The sequence below is a fragment of the Rhinolophus hipposideros genome (genome assembly GCF_964194185.1).
Source record: "Rhinolophus hipposideros genome assembly, chromosome: 10".
NCBI lineage: Eukaryota > Metazoa > Chordata > Mammalia > Chiroptera > Rhinolophidae > Rhinolophus > Rhinolophus hipposideros.
This window is the reverse complement of record NC_138056.1, coordinates 24,981,549-24,996,720: the sequence shown is the minus strand read 5'-3', so window position 1 is coordinate 24,996,720 and position 15,172 is coordinate 24,981,549. Positions and strand designations below refer to the sequence as shown.

The 15,172-nt window shown below is 33.5% G+C and overlaps 1 protein-coding gene across 7 annotated transcripts in view; it reads right to left on the bottom strand.

Moving 5' to 3' along the window:
* Positions 1–15,172, bottom strand: part of IMMP1L (inner mitochondrial membrane peptidase subunit 1) — a 69,479-nt gene that overhangs the window by 17,384 nt on the left and 36,923 nt on the right. For all 7 annotated transcript variants that reach the window (XM_081062439.1, XM_081062443.1, XM_081062440.1 and 4 more), the window contains 3 exons: positions 9,155–9,288; positions 7,398–7,486; positions 3,753–3,879 (listed from right to left, as the gene is read on the bottom strand). In XM_081062439.1, the coding sequence (XP_080918565.1) occupies positions 3,753–3,879; positions 7,398–7,486; positions 9,155–9,288 (350 nt within the window). The remainder of the gene's footprint in view (positions 1–3,752; positions 3,880–7,397; positions 7,487–9,154; positions 9,289–15,172) is intronic.

The following is a 15,172-nucleotide window of genomic DNA, read 5'->3' as shown; positions in this document are numbered from 1 at the left end:
TCATATTAGGCAGATTTTAGATACATGGTTCTGGAGTTCAGGAAAGAAGTTGTGGTTGATATAAATAAATTTAGAAGTTAGACAGTATTTAAAACCGTAAGACAGGATGAGGTGACCTAAATTGAGTATATATAAAGAAGAGAAGAAATTTAAAATGTGCGCTCTTAGTTACTCCAATGTTTTGAGGAGCCAACAAGGAAACTCAGAAGAAGCAGAAAGATAGGAAGAAAACCTAGAGAGAGTGTTGTCCCAAAATCTAGGGAAACCAGGTTTTGAGAACAACTATTTCAAATACTAACAATTGGTCAGATTAATAAATAAATGAGGACTGAAAGTTGATCAGTGGATTGACAACACAAATCATTGGGACCCTTGACAATGAAGTGGTGGGGACCCACGCCTAACTGGATAAGTTCAAAAGAGAACAGGAAGTACAGAGTGGAGTCAGTACATATGCACAAGTCTTTCCTATTGGTGCTTGTGGAAAAGGAGTTTGTTTAGATCGGAGATTTTTTAGCATGTTTGCTGATAGGGACTTCCTATATTTCAAAATGCCTAACTATACCACAGTTACACTCTGGATTAAAATCACAGCCCTGGACTATCTACCATACAATGGTATCCTCAGAAAAATAAGGTGTTTCTCTTTGTCTCTTCATTAGCTTTATAACAAAATTTTACATTTCCTGAGTCCTGGTCCTGTTATCTCCTACATTAAATAGGCTTTTACTTTGCATTTTGCCTACTGTGCAAACCAATAGGAGAATGCCAGTTTATTTTATGTATTTCCTATTTTGCTAAAAATTTCTACTTCCAACTAAATTATTTTTGGCAAATTTGTGGCTTCTAGCAGCAATCTGAGGAATTCCTGTAGTAGAGGAAGGCAAGTTACTCAAGATGTTGGAGCTGAGTACAATATGTTTCCTTTGAAAAGAGTCACAAATTCAACTCATATCCTCATAGCCAGTGCTCAGCGCATAACGCAAGAATTATTGGCTTCAATACCGTCGAAATAAAATAAGCAAAACCCACTGCAATAGAACCTTCATACGGACTATTTAGTTTCCAAATGCTTAATGTAAAAAATAAATCATAGTTCCTAAGTGTTGCATGCCACTTGGACTTTAAGAACTCTGGAATGAATTAAATAGTTCCACATCACTTAACCAATGATCTGTTGTTTATATTCCTTTTTGCCAACTTAGAACAATGCTATTTCTTTCATATGCTAAACTCTATATTGTAGGTTCCAAATGACAATTTTGGTGTTTTGCTTTCTGAAGCACTTACTTAGAGAATAAATGTTTTTTGCCTGGAATTCAAAACATTTAATAGTCATCATCTTTACTATACAGTTCAATCAAGATCTGAATAGTAATGTCTTCATCTTATAAACAACAATTTTTCTAAGAGGATGCATAGGTAAGGGGGAGAAACCCATTTCATAAAATATAGCACCAGTGTGCTTCTGAGATAGCTAAAAATGGGAACAGACCCTGCAAACAGTTCGGATATCTCTTCAGAGTACTCCAAACTTGGATGAATTTTTGTTATAAATCACCTTGATTAATGGAACACATTTGCTAAAGTGCTTTTGTAATAGCTACACAATTCTTATGGCTTGGAAAACCCAGCCTAAAAAACTGGTGGGGGTGAGGAAACCTTCAAAAATTACTGGCTTCTCTTTCAGAACCAATACTACCCCTGATCAGAAATAGTTCCCTTTCTTTTTAAAAACAATAAAGACAAATGCATTTTAGGGAAGTACAATTTGAGGCAATGGGAGTAGAAGTAATAATAGATAAGTAGAGGATATTTTAGGAGGAGAAGTAGTGGCATGGTAAGGAGTACAGATTCTGGATGGAGCCAGGCTACTTGTGTTTGAATTCCAACTGTTTCTCTCACTGTTTGAAATTGGGCATTTTATTTAACCTCCCTGTCTTTAATTTACCCATCTGTCAAATACTACTCCTACCTACCTCAGTGAGTTGCTATTGTGAAGATTAAATAAATTAACCCTTGTAAAGAGTTTCAACAGTCTCTGGTACAGAGTAAACACATTAAGTGTTGGCCAATATTATTACAATTATGTTTGTACACTTATAAAGATGCAAACCAAAGTGAATGGGATACACCCGGAATAAAATGGCAGTGTCCTTTAATTTATCCATTCATCAACATAAAAATCAATGAATGTTTTTCTTAAATAGAATATTCAAAAATGTATATCTTACAGTCCTCTGATTGTCTTTTCTGATTACTTAGCAGACATTTTATCTAACTCCTTTTGTCCTGATATTCCTCCTCTAATAACCCTTAAAAAGAAATCAACAACATTGGTTTGGGTACTATCATTTATATGTTTTATTGTTCTCTCTGTTGACAAAACTATTTCTAGTCTCAAATATATGCAGAACTAAAGCAGTTCAGAAGTGATTAGAACGTGTTATGAAATGATAACAGTCCTAGGAAGGAGAAACTATTATATAAAAATCTGACATTTTTGAAGAATAAAAGCATAGTGTCCCTGATGAAGTCCACAGAAAAACAGATTACCTGATACAATACTATCGTCTTAAACATTATCACCATCAGCTAACAATCACTAGTATGTTTAACATTACAGTAATAAACACCAAAAACATTTGCACAGCTGAACCATCGTCTATTATGGACGGTAAAAAAATAAACAGATCGATTACGTAATAGTCTATATTGACCAAACTTACTCATAGGGCAATCAGAAGCTATTATAGTTCAAAATAAATTTAATCATATGCTTACATTGGAGATGAAGATAAAGGTAAAGTTAGTTAATAGTTGTAATAGGTATAATCATTTGGTAGTGACATAAATTTTAAATAAAAGTTCAAAATTAAGTTATTATAAAACTAAGAAGAATATATGCTTAGTAAACAAAAGGCCATCCTTCCCCACCACAATCTCTGTCATACCATGTTTCCCCAAAAATAAGACCTAGCTGGACAATCAGCTCTAATGCGTCTTTTGGAGCAAAAATTGATATAAGACCCGGTATTATATTATATTATATTCCCAGTCTTATAGTAAAATAAGTATAATAAGTGTAGTATAGTATAATAAGACCGGGTCTTATATTAATTTTTGCTCCAAAAGATTCATTAGAGCTGATTGTCCGGCAAGGTCTTATTTTCAGGGAAAGAAGGTAGCAGCCATATGACTGGGGAAAGGAGGTAACACATTATAGCTTCAACCATAACCGTATTATAAATGACAAATGTTTCTCTAATAAAAGTTCTGTTAGGTAAAAAAAAGTGATGTGCCCTTCTCAGTGCTTCAATTCAGGGGCTACGTTATGCTGATGCATCTTGTTATTGGTGAAGTTAACCTTGATCACTCGGTTAAGGTGGTATCTGCCAGGTTTCTCTTCTATGTAGTTACTATTTTTCCCTTTGTAATAAATATCCTGGGGAGAGGTACTTTGAAACTATGCAAATATACTATTTTTTCCTCAAACTTTTGCGTGGCATTTTGACATGCATTGGTGAATCTTGCCTACAACAATTATTACTGCGATGTTTATATAGGGTTTTAAAAAGAACTAAAACATAAAATATAATACCCAAATGGTTCTTGATACAAACATACTTAAATTCTATTGAATGAAGCACTTTAACTTATATTCAAAATACAAATGTTGTTTTCTTTTGTGTTTTCAATTTATGTTAATACACTATGATATCAATGAATAATATAATAAAAATGTTACTTACATAACTACGGCTTTTAAAGAAATCTGATGGACTATTGGTGAGGATTTTGTCTCCTTCCAACCCAATTACTCTTTTACAAATATTTGATTTTGGATCGCTTGGGCTTTTTGCAATCACAATGTCACCTCTGAAGGAAAAAAGTCAAAGAAATGTCAATGTTATTTATTAAGTATAAACACATGCATGGCATTGCTATAATACTTTTATACAGCAACTTGAAGCCACACCCTTTATCCTCTTGCGCAGACCTTCCCATACATTTACCAACATTGAGAACCTTTGTGACTGACTTTTGTGGGTTAGAATCCAATAATGGGAGGGATGGAACAACTATTAGAAAATTCTAAAATTTCTATTAATTCCATAAGAATTATCTTCTTTCATTGTATCTACTATGTTTCTTCTGTGTCAAAAGTTTTAGAACCAAAACTATGGAAAAGCAATTCTATGTAAACACTACCAAATTACCTAAGTAAATTTTACCGTCTAACCAGTAAGTACTACTGATGGACTCTACAGCACATAAAAAGTAGAAACACCATCTATGTTTCCCTGGAGCTCAAAGTATTGAGGAATTACAGCATATAAATTATATAACCCAGATAACTTACAATGCAGTCAAAAAGACATATTTGAGGGAAAATATCAGAAGACACAACCAAATAAAATGCCAAAAGCTGCTGAAACATATACTTTAAAAAAATAAATTGTTATGATTCATAGAAGTAACAATCTACATGTATTAGAAGAATAAAAAAGATTTTTAAAAGCGGAAAGGAGACAAAAATATAGGACTAATGCCTCAACCAAACAGAACAAAATGCTCTTTCTGCTAAAATGAAAAATAAGTGAATTCTGTTAACTAACATATTTGAAAGGATTTAATATATTTACTTATTATCTGTACCTAGTTTCAGAAATAATTTGATATTAATAATTAAGATGCATATATAAAAATAATATCAAAAGCCATAAATATAAAGGAAGATGATGGTTAAATCAGAAACCTAGTTATTGCTATATATATTAAAATGAATTCTAAACTTTTTGGTAGCCATGTCAAAAAAGAAATTATGATTAATTACATGGCAATCATTAACTAATAAATTTTAGTTTGGTAGGTAGAACAAAATTTTCCTTAACTAAATCAAAGAGGAATATATAAGAAAGATACTTATGTAAGGAAATAAAATATACCACTCTTCATCAAAGATTTTATAGACAACACAGAAACAATACTCAGAACAGATATTTCTTGAAGCTATTCTTGATAAGAGCTGAAAGCTATTAAAACACTAAATTCTATAATTCGGAGGCAATTATCAGACTATCATTTTTCGAAAATGGGATAAACTATTATATTTCCAATCAACTAGAACTATGTCAGTGGAACTGTTCAGATGAACAAGTTTGCAAAGAGTATAACATACTAACAAAGTGGATTTTGGCTACCTTTGCAGAAAGAAATGTTTTCCGTGGGTATTTTATTCAGCTTAAGTTTTTCAACAAAATATTCAATATAACCCTTAAACTGTGCACTTGAATGACAACACAAAAATCATAATTCTGTCAAAGTGATTTTATAAAAAACAATATTAATGCAGACTATATTTCTGGTGATCTAACCAGATTCACGCATAGAGCTTAGATCAAAATACATATCCCTTTGACTCTCAACACTTTTCAATAGGGTTTTGAAAGGAACTTGACAGAACTAAGACCTAAATTTTCCTTTTTCATTTATAGTTATAAACATCCATATTAATCTACTAGATTCTAAGCTTTTGCAAAGAAGCATCAATCTTATTCACCTTTACATTTTCTATAATGTACAACACATAAATTAAGTGCTCATTAACTATTTGTTGAAAGAATAAGTAGTAACGAGACTATCACTGTCTCAAGTATGCCTTTGACTGAAAAGATATCTATGTACGTTAGTACCAGATATACAGACTTTCATTCTGCCTAAAATGGATGGCTATTCTATCTAGCTTTAGAAACAGGTAGCAAGCAAAAGTATCTCTTGCCAGGGGCTAGATTTCTCCTGAAATCTCAGAGTTCTTGTACAGATAAAAGAAAAGAATACTCAGGGCAGTAATATTTTTAAAATAGAAGTTACCAATTGACTACCTCTTTTGTAAAAGTTACTTTGGTACGTCCCATAAAAATTTGAGCTGTCTTTCAGATTTTTGAGCTGTCTTTCAACCTAATGGGCCCCCTAAATGAATAGAATACAAAAGAAACCTTCAAAGAACCTTAATTTACTGAATGTAGTTATTTGTATTACACATCTGAATGCAGAGTATCTATGAGAGAGAGAGAGAGAGATAGAGAGAGAGAGAGAGAGAGAGAGAGAGAGAGAGAGAGAGAGAGAGAGAGAGAGAGAACCCTGAGCTATTCATTCAAAAACTATTTAGCGAACTAGTTTAGCTCTCCTTGTTACGGATGCTCAAGAACTATGAGAGTAAAATCATGTCATTAGTATGGAAGGCAGAAGTTAGTCTTTAGGCTACATCTCCAATAAAACTAAGTACTATATATTAGATTAATACAAATTTTAAAAAAAAAGGAAGCTGGAACACAATCTGCTACAAGTTTTATTTTCTAACCCCCATATCTATTAATTAGGTATCTTGAAGTTGTTATGGGTGAAAGAGCTGAAGAATTACCTAGGGACCATGCTAGACTGTACAATTTAACCAAGAGATAGTTTCTATGTATAGAATCTAAGATGGTGATGGGTCAGTAAATACAAAGAACAGTTATACACTATTCTTGATGATTTCTCAGGAATGTGAAATGGACTGTAGAAAAGGTCAGTAATAAAAGACTAGTGTCTAAACCTACTTATGCCATAAGCTAAATACCAGCTCAAGTGAGTCAAATTTGTACTTAATACAGATGAAACCTGGTATAAATTTACTTTTTTCAGAATTATGAAAAACTAACGGATCTAAAATTTTGGCGAATCAGAGAGATAACCTTTAGAAAATACATTAAATTAATAATAATTTGACATCCATTAAGAAGGCAAAATACTCATGGAGTTAAGTAGAATAAACAGTATCACAGAAATGGAAACACCATTTAAAGTTAAGATTTAAAAATTTTTTTAGTAGCAAACAGTATTTTCCAGAGAGTTTTTCAACGTAATATAATTAACCAGGAAACGCGTACTAGGAAAGGTTCCTGGCTCCTGGCTATGTACCGTGCGGTAGTGTCAAAATCATCAGTGCTCTTCATAGGCTATAGAGAATGAGACAGTTATCAACAGAAATAGGATTATTTAAAAATTTTAAAACCAATGATTTGGGTATGTAATGTAGTTCCAAAGTCCCTAGTTCTTGACTCAAAACATTCTAGCCACCCCTCCCCCCAAAAGAGTAAAGTAGGCTTCAAAGTACATTGTAAAAGGGCCTGCTCTCTATTTTGGACAATGAGGCAGGAACATAATGACTCAAGAGACTATGTGTGTGAGAGAAACTTGAAATTTCTCAAACTGAGAGAAAATATTTGAGTCGAAATTTTATCTAGCTGGTGATTAATTATTTATAAGAGTCTTTAAAGTTAAGAAACTGCAGACAAGACAACGTGTATGTGTGCTGTCACCATAAATTTAATATATCTATGACAGAAATTTACCTTTGGATACCATAAAAATGTCGACTAAGATTTTCAGCGAAGACAACATCTGAATTTTGAATTGTAGGTTCCATTGATGGTCCGGAACACTGAAAAAAGAGGTAATTTTGTAATTTGAGCTGAAAATCTTTTTTTAATATAACATAAATCATCTGAGCAGGCTTAAAAGAAAGAAAATCAAGCAAATGTTCATCAAGCTTGGAGGATGATTCTAACAAGCTGGCAGTTCCCAGATAAGTTCAACTCTACACAGTGGCCACCAAGTCTGGAAACACAGGCAAATATGTTAAAAATGGTTTACTGATATTACATTATAATACATGAATAAAATAAGATTATCTATGTTTCCAAATTTTGGCCATCCTGTAGAATGTAAGCTCCATGAGGCCAGAGACTTGTTTCTTGTGTTCCCAGCTATATAACCAAGGTTAAGAACAGGGCTCATGAAGTTGATATTCAATAAATATGTGTTGAATGAATAAATGAATAATTTACTTTCTTGCAATTGTCAAATATCATCCATTGCCAATGATGGTGATTTATTAAGTGGTATCACACTTTTCTCAATGAGTTGATATCTTTCTTTTCCAAGAGTATAGCTTACTCATTGATGGGGCTGCAAGTTATATTTTCTACTGAAAAATATGCGTATTTCCATGAGACTCACTTTAAGACTTTCATATTAGTATGTCTTAAAACAATAATCTTCATATATACCTCAAAACTTTAATAAATGATTATTGCCACCTAAAAAATCTAAATACAACAGTTCACTTATGCATACATAAAGCTTTTTACTCAAAACTTCCTACCTACTAATTAGGTATCTTGAAGTTGTTATGGGTGAAAGAGCTGAAGAATTACCTAGGGACCATGCTATAGGCAGAAAATAATAAAGAACACAATGAAAGTTTATATTTGCTACCTTTGTACCCACTGGAAGTACCAAATATAAATTTAAAATATCAACAAGGGGAGTTTCAGTTAAATATATTTGTTTGCATCACTCTAGCTCAATTTGAGGTTGTATGACTGAATCTTTTAGGGTAAACCTGATAAAAACAGCAACCCCACCAACAAAACCCACTGACTGGACATACAATCAATTATTTTATTTACATGACAAAAGGTTAGTACAGTCATGTTTGACAGATTCATAATGCAATATTAAGAAAAAGCACTGGTGGGGGGGCAGCCTTAACATTTTAATACTGACACAAGGCAGAATCATTTGTTTTAATGACAGTTAAACACAGTGGTTAAGAATAGGAGTTTTGAAAACTGTTAAAGCGGAGATAACTGTGTTGAAGATTCCAAATCTACTTACTAACTGTGGAACTTGGAGCAAGTTACTTAAGCTTTCTGAGCCTGTTTCGTCATATATACACGTTTAGTGGATTTCTAATAATTATCTCACAGAGTATAAAGATTAAATATGTTAATGAGTGTAAAACATCAAATACCTCCTGGGACACAGTAAGTAGCATTCAAAAAGTGGTATAAACTGTTAATATTATTATGAGTATTAACAGGGTCATTTGTACCCATCAGAAACAGAATACAGAACTATTTTTAAAATAATGGTTTTTATATCAGTGCCAATACATTCTCCTACATCCCGAAATTTAGAAAGATTTTGTTTTAACACTGTTAAATTCATTAAATTAATAATGTCATTTATAATAAAGGGAAAAACATTTTCCTTCAATTTTAAAAAATATGTATTTAAAATTATTTTCTTGAATGTAAAAACTTACCATGACAACACCACCAACGTATTCAAAAGCACAATGAGCTATACAGCCATACTGAATAGTATAGCCAACAAGTCGAAAGGTTTTTCCCAGAACACCACGAAGCATAGTTCTATGTAGACTCTGCCACCATTGGCCTGATGGTAAATTTCAAAAAGTTTCATGAATAATACTATTTTAAAACACTTAATAGTTCTATTGTAAAATATTTTATAATAACCCAGACTGTACTAAATGCCTACTATAGTTTGATGCAGAGAAGCAAGAGCTTATTTTCATTTCTGCTAAAGATATTTTAAATGGCAAATTATAGCCACTTAATATTTTGATTTACTGAACAGAGATTATATTCAAATCTCACTGGGTTTATATATGAATTAGATAACTAGTAGAGTCTGAACTTGTCTGTTCCCTTTCATGCCCTGGTTATTTTTTGGTACTGAAGCAGATACCTATGAAAAGATATTAACTCAAAGTACTAATAGTTTTCCTATTGTTGCCTGCTATACATCAGTCTTTGTCATAAAATGATACAAAAGAAAAAGCACTAGAACAGGTGTATGGAAATTCAAGCATTAAATTGGTTCTTTTATAAACTTGTGTGATCATCAATGAATTACTTAACCTCTCTGGGCCTTAATAAAATGGAAATATCTTATAAAATGGTTCTGAGAATCAAATTCAATAATGTAAAAGTGCTTTGTAAATTATGAAGTTACATTCAGTTGTCAGCTCTTAACTACTGATACAGGCATGAACACACAAATACTATGGAATAGCAGGAAGATCCATATCAAGTACTTTAAAAGCTTTATAAATTTAAAACATTAATAACACTCATCTAAAATATTCCTAGTATCTGCCCTTTCCTTTCTATTTACCTGTTACCACTGTATTTCAAGCATTTCTCAACTAATGGCCTAAGGCTTAGGCCTAGGCCACTATGCACTGTTCTCAGATTTACTAAAACACATTGATAATAATAATAATAACAATAAGTAACACTTGTTCAATACTTGCTATATGTCAAGATTTACACACTAACCTCTGTAGGGTAGACATTATTACCATGCTCATTTTGTGGATAACAAGTAGTAAACTTACATGCTGAACATCACAAAATTGGAAAATGGAGTCAAGAACTTAGCCATTATGTTACACTGAATCCCGTAGCACTCCTCTGCTCCCATAATCTCAGTGGCTCTCTATTATATCAAATACAGATTAGACTCATTTTCAGGATCCTTGACAGATGGCTCCCACCCCATCCTCAGTTTCCAACCTGATCTTCCCTGATGCTCCTGCGGGACCTATTCAATCATAATGGTCTGTAATTCAAGGAAACTTGGCCCAATGAACCTTACTTATGTCAACACTCATACCTCAGAAATTCTTCATGATACCCACCATCTAATTTGTAATTCTTTTCCAAATGCTCCCAACAGGCAAGCTTGACTTTCTCTTTTGTATTCATATAGTACTTAATGTTCATTGTTTTAGGGAACACTGTTTACATAGTTGATCTGTGTGAGTCTGTATCCTGACCCCAACACAGTTTAGCTGTGTGACCTTCCAGAGGTTTTGCCTCTGTAAGTCTGTGTCTTTATAAAATGGGCTTAATATCAGTACCTACCTCTGAGAGCTAGTGAGGATTACTCATATGCGAGCAGACATGTAGTGTGTGTAGCAGACTAATTCAGTAAATGCTAGTTACTACATCACTCACTTGGCAATCAGTAAATACTGTATAACCTCACAACAGTAGTTGTATTTTCAAGTATCTAATTAAGTTTCTCACTAACTGATCTTTAAATACAATAACAGATATTTAGAGCCTACAGTGTGGGACTATATTTTTTATTAGTGTTTTATTACTTATCAGTGTTCCTTCACCTATTTAACAGTTACTCTGTCTACTCCCCTGACAAGTCTTCCCTGACACCTTCCCCCAAATGTTACTTATGCTTTGTGTCACTCACCTACCTAAGCATACACTGATTATAATACTTATGATACTGACTACACAGTACTGTTTACATCTTTTCCCTTATTACATACTATATTTCTTTGTATGTCTATGAGCAGAGACTGTGCATTATTTGTTTCTGAATCCTCAGAGCCTACCAAAAAAGACATTAAACAGGAGGCTTGTCTGACTGAATTAAAGAATGAAGATTGAACCCAAATCTCCTATGCCTTCCACATTTTCAGTATGATAGAATAGTTATAATGTTCAAAATGATGAACAGAGACCATGAAGAAACATGTTAATGTCATACTCACTGAAGAAATTCTCAGTAACATATTAAAAAGTCTTCTTATTAAATCTTTCAGGTAATATGACAAATAATTCCTCCCATCAGTAGAAACCTGGTTTACAGTGATAATTGACACACTTTAAAAATGATTTTTAGAATTCAATAAATTAATAAAAAGCAGTGTTTAAAAATTAAAACACACCTTAATGGAGGCTCTATTATTTCAAACAGACTCTTCCGAGGAATTATAAAGTAATAATAGAATAAATATTATCTATAAAGTTAACTATGTTGTCTAAATACCACTTTGCTCCAACTATAAAATTAGAGAAAAAGTAGGGGTAAGTCCTCAAGCTTAGCTTTGTAAATGTGATCGATGAGAATAAATCGTAAAAAATCATGAAATGGATATTACATTTTAAAACTAAAAAATCCCCACATCAGGGAACTTTATAAAGTTCCCACATCAGGGAACATGATGTGGTAATAATTATGTATAATGCCAGGAGGGTACTAGACTTATGGGGGATCACTTTGTAAATCATATAGATATCTAACCACTATGCTGTACACCTGAAATTAATATAATGTTGAATGTCCGAAAAAAAACTAAAATAAAAATGAGGTTATCTAATGTTAGGGAGGGGATGTATTATAAAAAAAGAGGAAACACATGGCACTTGTGAAGAAGATATTGTTAATACAGATGAAAGGTAAAATTAGAGCAATCTACCAAAATTTAAATCATTTTGATTATTCAAAAATACTAACATAACTATACAATGGTTCTGATTCACTGAGAAGGCTTGCAGTTAACGCCCATTCAGAAGTAACTGGGGCTAAAAACCCTTTTTTTTATTACTCAGACAATGCCCAACTCCAAATAAAATGCATGTTATGAAACTGTCTCATAAAATAATAAAATTAATAGATGAGGGTGATCAGAATAAGTTAACATTGTTTCTTCCCTACATATATTAGCAACAGAATGGAGTATAAAGTGTCTAAAATTACTTTGGCTCTTGGTCTCTTAAGGTGAAAAGAGAGCTATGACACTATTTAGAGAGGAATCTGAGGATAAAGACTATTTGGCTTTATGTTTTGAAATAGTGCAATGAGAAACACTATTGAGAAATACTGAAATTGAGACTAATAGCTGATGGATACTTTTATTCTAAGAGAAATCTCAGAGTGGAAAGTAGCATTTATATAAGATATAAATAAACCTCACACACTGCTGGTACTCAGCACTCGCAAAGTTAAGACAGGTTCCAGACCTCTGGTTTACATAGTTATTTCAAAGGGTCCATGAATCCATATGTGCATACATGTGCGGATACCTTCTGTTTGTCCCTTTAGATCCACTCTCCACCCTTCTCAATACTGCTCTGTGTCCCTGGGAAACTGACCCAGATGAACTACGTCCAGGTATCCCGGCATCCTTTCACTAAACCCAGCAGGAAGTCAGAGAAAGGAAGGGTTATGTGTTTTCCTGGCTCCTCCCCTGTTGAGTCTTCTCAGGCTGGCCATGTCTTGGACCAACGGTCACTGAATCTCCAAAGGCAGCCTGCTGTACAGGAATCTCTGCTAGGTTCCTGTCACCTCTTCCTCCCCTGGTCCCTTGAGGCCTCGCAGTGGAAACAACTCCCATGATGCCGGTTCCTATAATACCCCTGGTAATTCCTCTACGTCCTACACATAACTTCATAATTCGTTTCTGTAAATAAGTCTTCCATGAGTTATCTTAATTTGAGTGTGTCAGCTGTTTACTGTAAGGATGTTGGTGATACAATACACCACTTGGCAGATACTGTGTTCAGCCCAGGAATTACAAAAGTGAAGATAATGCCTGCCCTTATAAAGCTTACAGTTTATTAGAAGGACAGATAGGCTGAACTAAGTACAGTGTTGGCAGTGAAGACGGAGAGAATGGACACATTTGAGAAACTTGAGACAATCACTGGCAAGGAAAGGGAAGGAACAGGATGACTCAACTTTCCGGATTGAGTAACTGGGTAAATAGAGATCTAGCCACGTGGTTCTACTCATACCCACATTTGGGGTAAAAAATGAAGGGTCTAGTTTTGATCATGTTAAACTTGATATATTTGTGAGATACCCAAGTGGACATGTGTGAGACTGGAGCTCTGGAGCTCAAAGGAAGTCTCAACCATGGGAAGTCTTAAAAAAATAATGTCTGGCTCAGTGAGTATGTATTCTGCAAACAAGAGAAAACTGAAAAAACAGAATTTAAACAAGTAAGGGATTTTTCCCCTCTGTTTTTTACCTGTTTTTTTCCTTTTTTTTCTTTTACTTTTTTTTCCCTTCTTCCCCCCGCCCCCCTTTTTTTCCACATGTAGGGTATTTGTTCATAGGAAGGCCACATGTTTAGTGCCCATTGTCACAATGACCCTGGACTCCTGTTGGGTGAGTTGTGAACAGAGGAGCCACTTCTTCAGGCCCCCTGCTCTGAGCACACCTAAAGGGGATCTATTTTTAACAATACTAGCTGCTACATCCAAGTTACAGGCAAGAAGAAGGAATACGTATCAAGAGTTCACTCTCTACTAATTTTTTGTCTTTTTATCCAGGAAAAACTACCTTCATTTCATCTATATCTAACTGGCCAAAACTATGTAACTAAATACAAGGGATGCTGGAAAATATTATTGTTTTCTTTATAAGCTTTGTAGCACTATTTGACCTTTAAAAATCACCTCAGTATTACCAGAAAAAAAAAAAATTAAAACTTTTTAAAAAGTATGAAAAGGAGACAACACATGTAGTCAACTCTAAAAGTTTGGCTATGAAGGTGAGCTAAACAAGAGAGGCAGGGATTTTACTCTCAAGAGGAGCCAATCAGTTCTTTACTGTGGACAGCGATCTTATGCACTGTAAGATTTTAGCAGCACCCTTGGCTTTTAGACGCCAGTAGCAGCCCCTTTCCCAGTTGTGACAAACTAAAATGCCTCCAGACATTGCCAAAAATGTCCTCTGGGATGCAAAACTGCCCTCAAGTTAAGAACCACTGCAGTAGAGAAATAAGAAGAATATAGAATTGAACATGTTTTTTAAATATAGAAACACAGTAGCACATGCTTGAGAGCCAATGGTAACAATCCCATACAAAGAAAGGCTAATGATAAGACACTTCTGCCGATCAGGAGGAAAATAAAGAGATGAATGAACATTGAAGAACACAAGAGAAGGACTTCAATGCCAGTTTTTTTGACAGAGTGGCTAGCTTATACCAGATTAATCTTTCTGGTGAAAATAATAAAACAATTATAAAATCTGGATAAAATTTACCAATCCCCCCAAAAAAGATATAAAAACTTTGAAAGAAGTTAAAAGGTCATTATTAATAAATGTTTTCTCTACATCAAAAAAATATGAATTAATGTTTCTTGACATAAAATCAGTAGGCAAAAATTAATTGAATTTCTATATATTAGCAAAAGCCACTTAGAAAATGAAATTTTAAAATACCATGTATACCAAAAAACATCAAATACTTAAGACAAAATCAAAGGAAACGTGTAAGACCTTTACAATACTGAGAGAAAATAAAGACCTAAACAAATGGAAAGATACACTGTTTATGGATTGGGAGAATTTTCAGTCATCAATTATCCCTTAAATTGGTTTATAGATTCAGTACAATTCCAGTGGACTTTTTTTTGTTTGTTTTTTTTCTAGTAGAAAATGGCAAGCTCATTGTAAAATGTGTATGGGAAAGACCTGAAATAGTCAAGGCAATAAA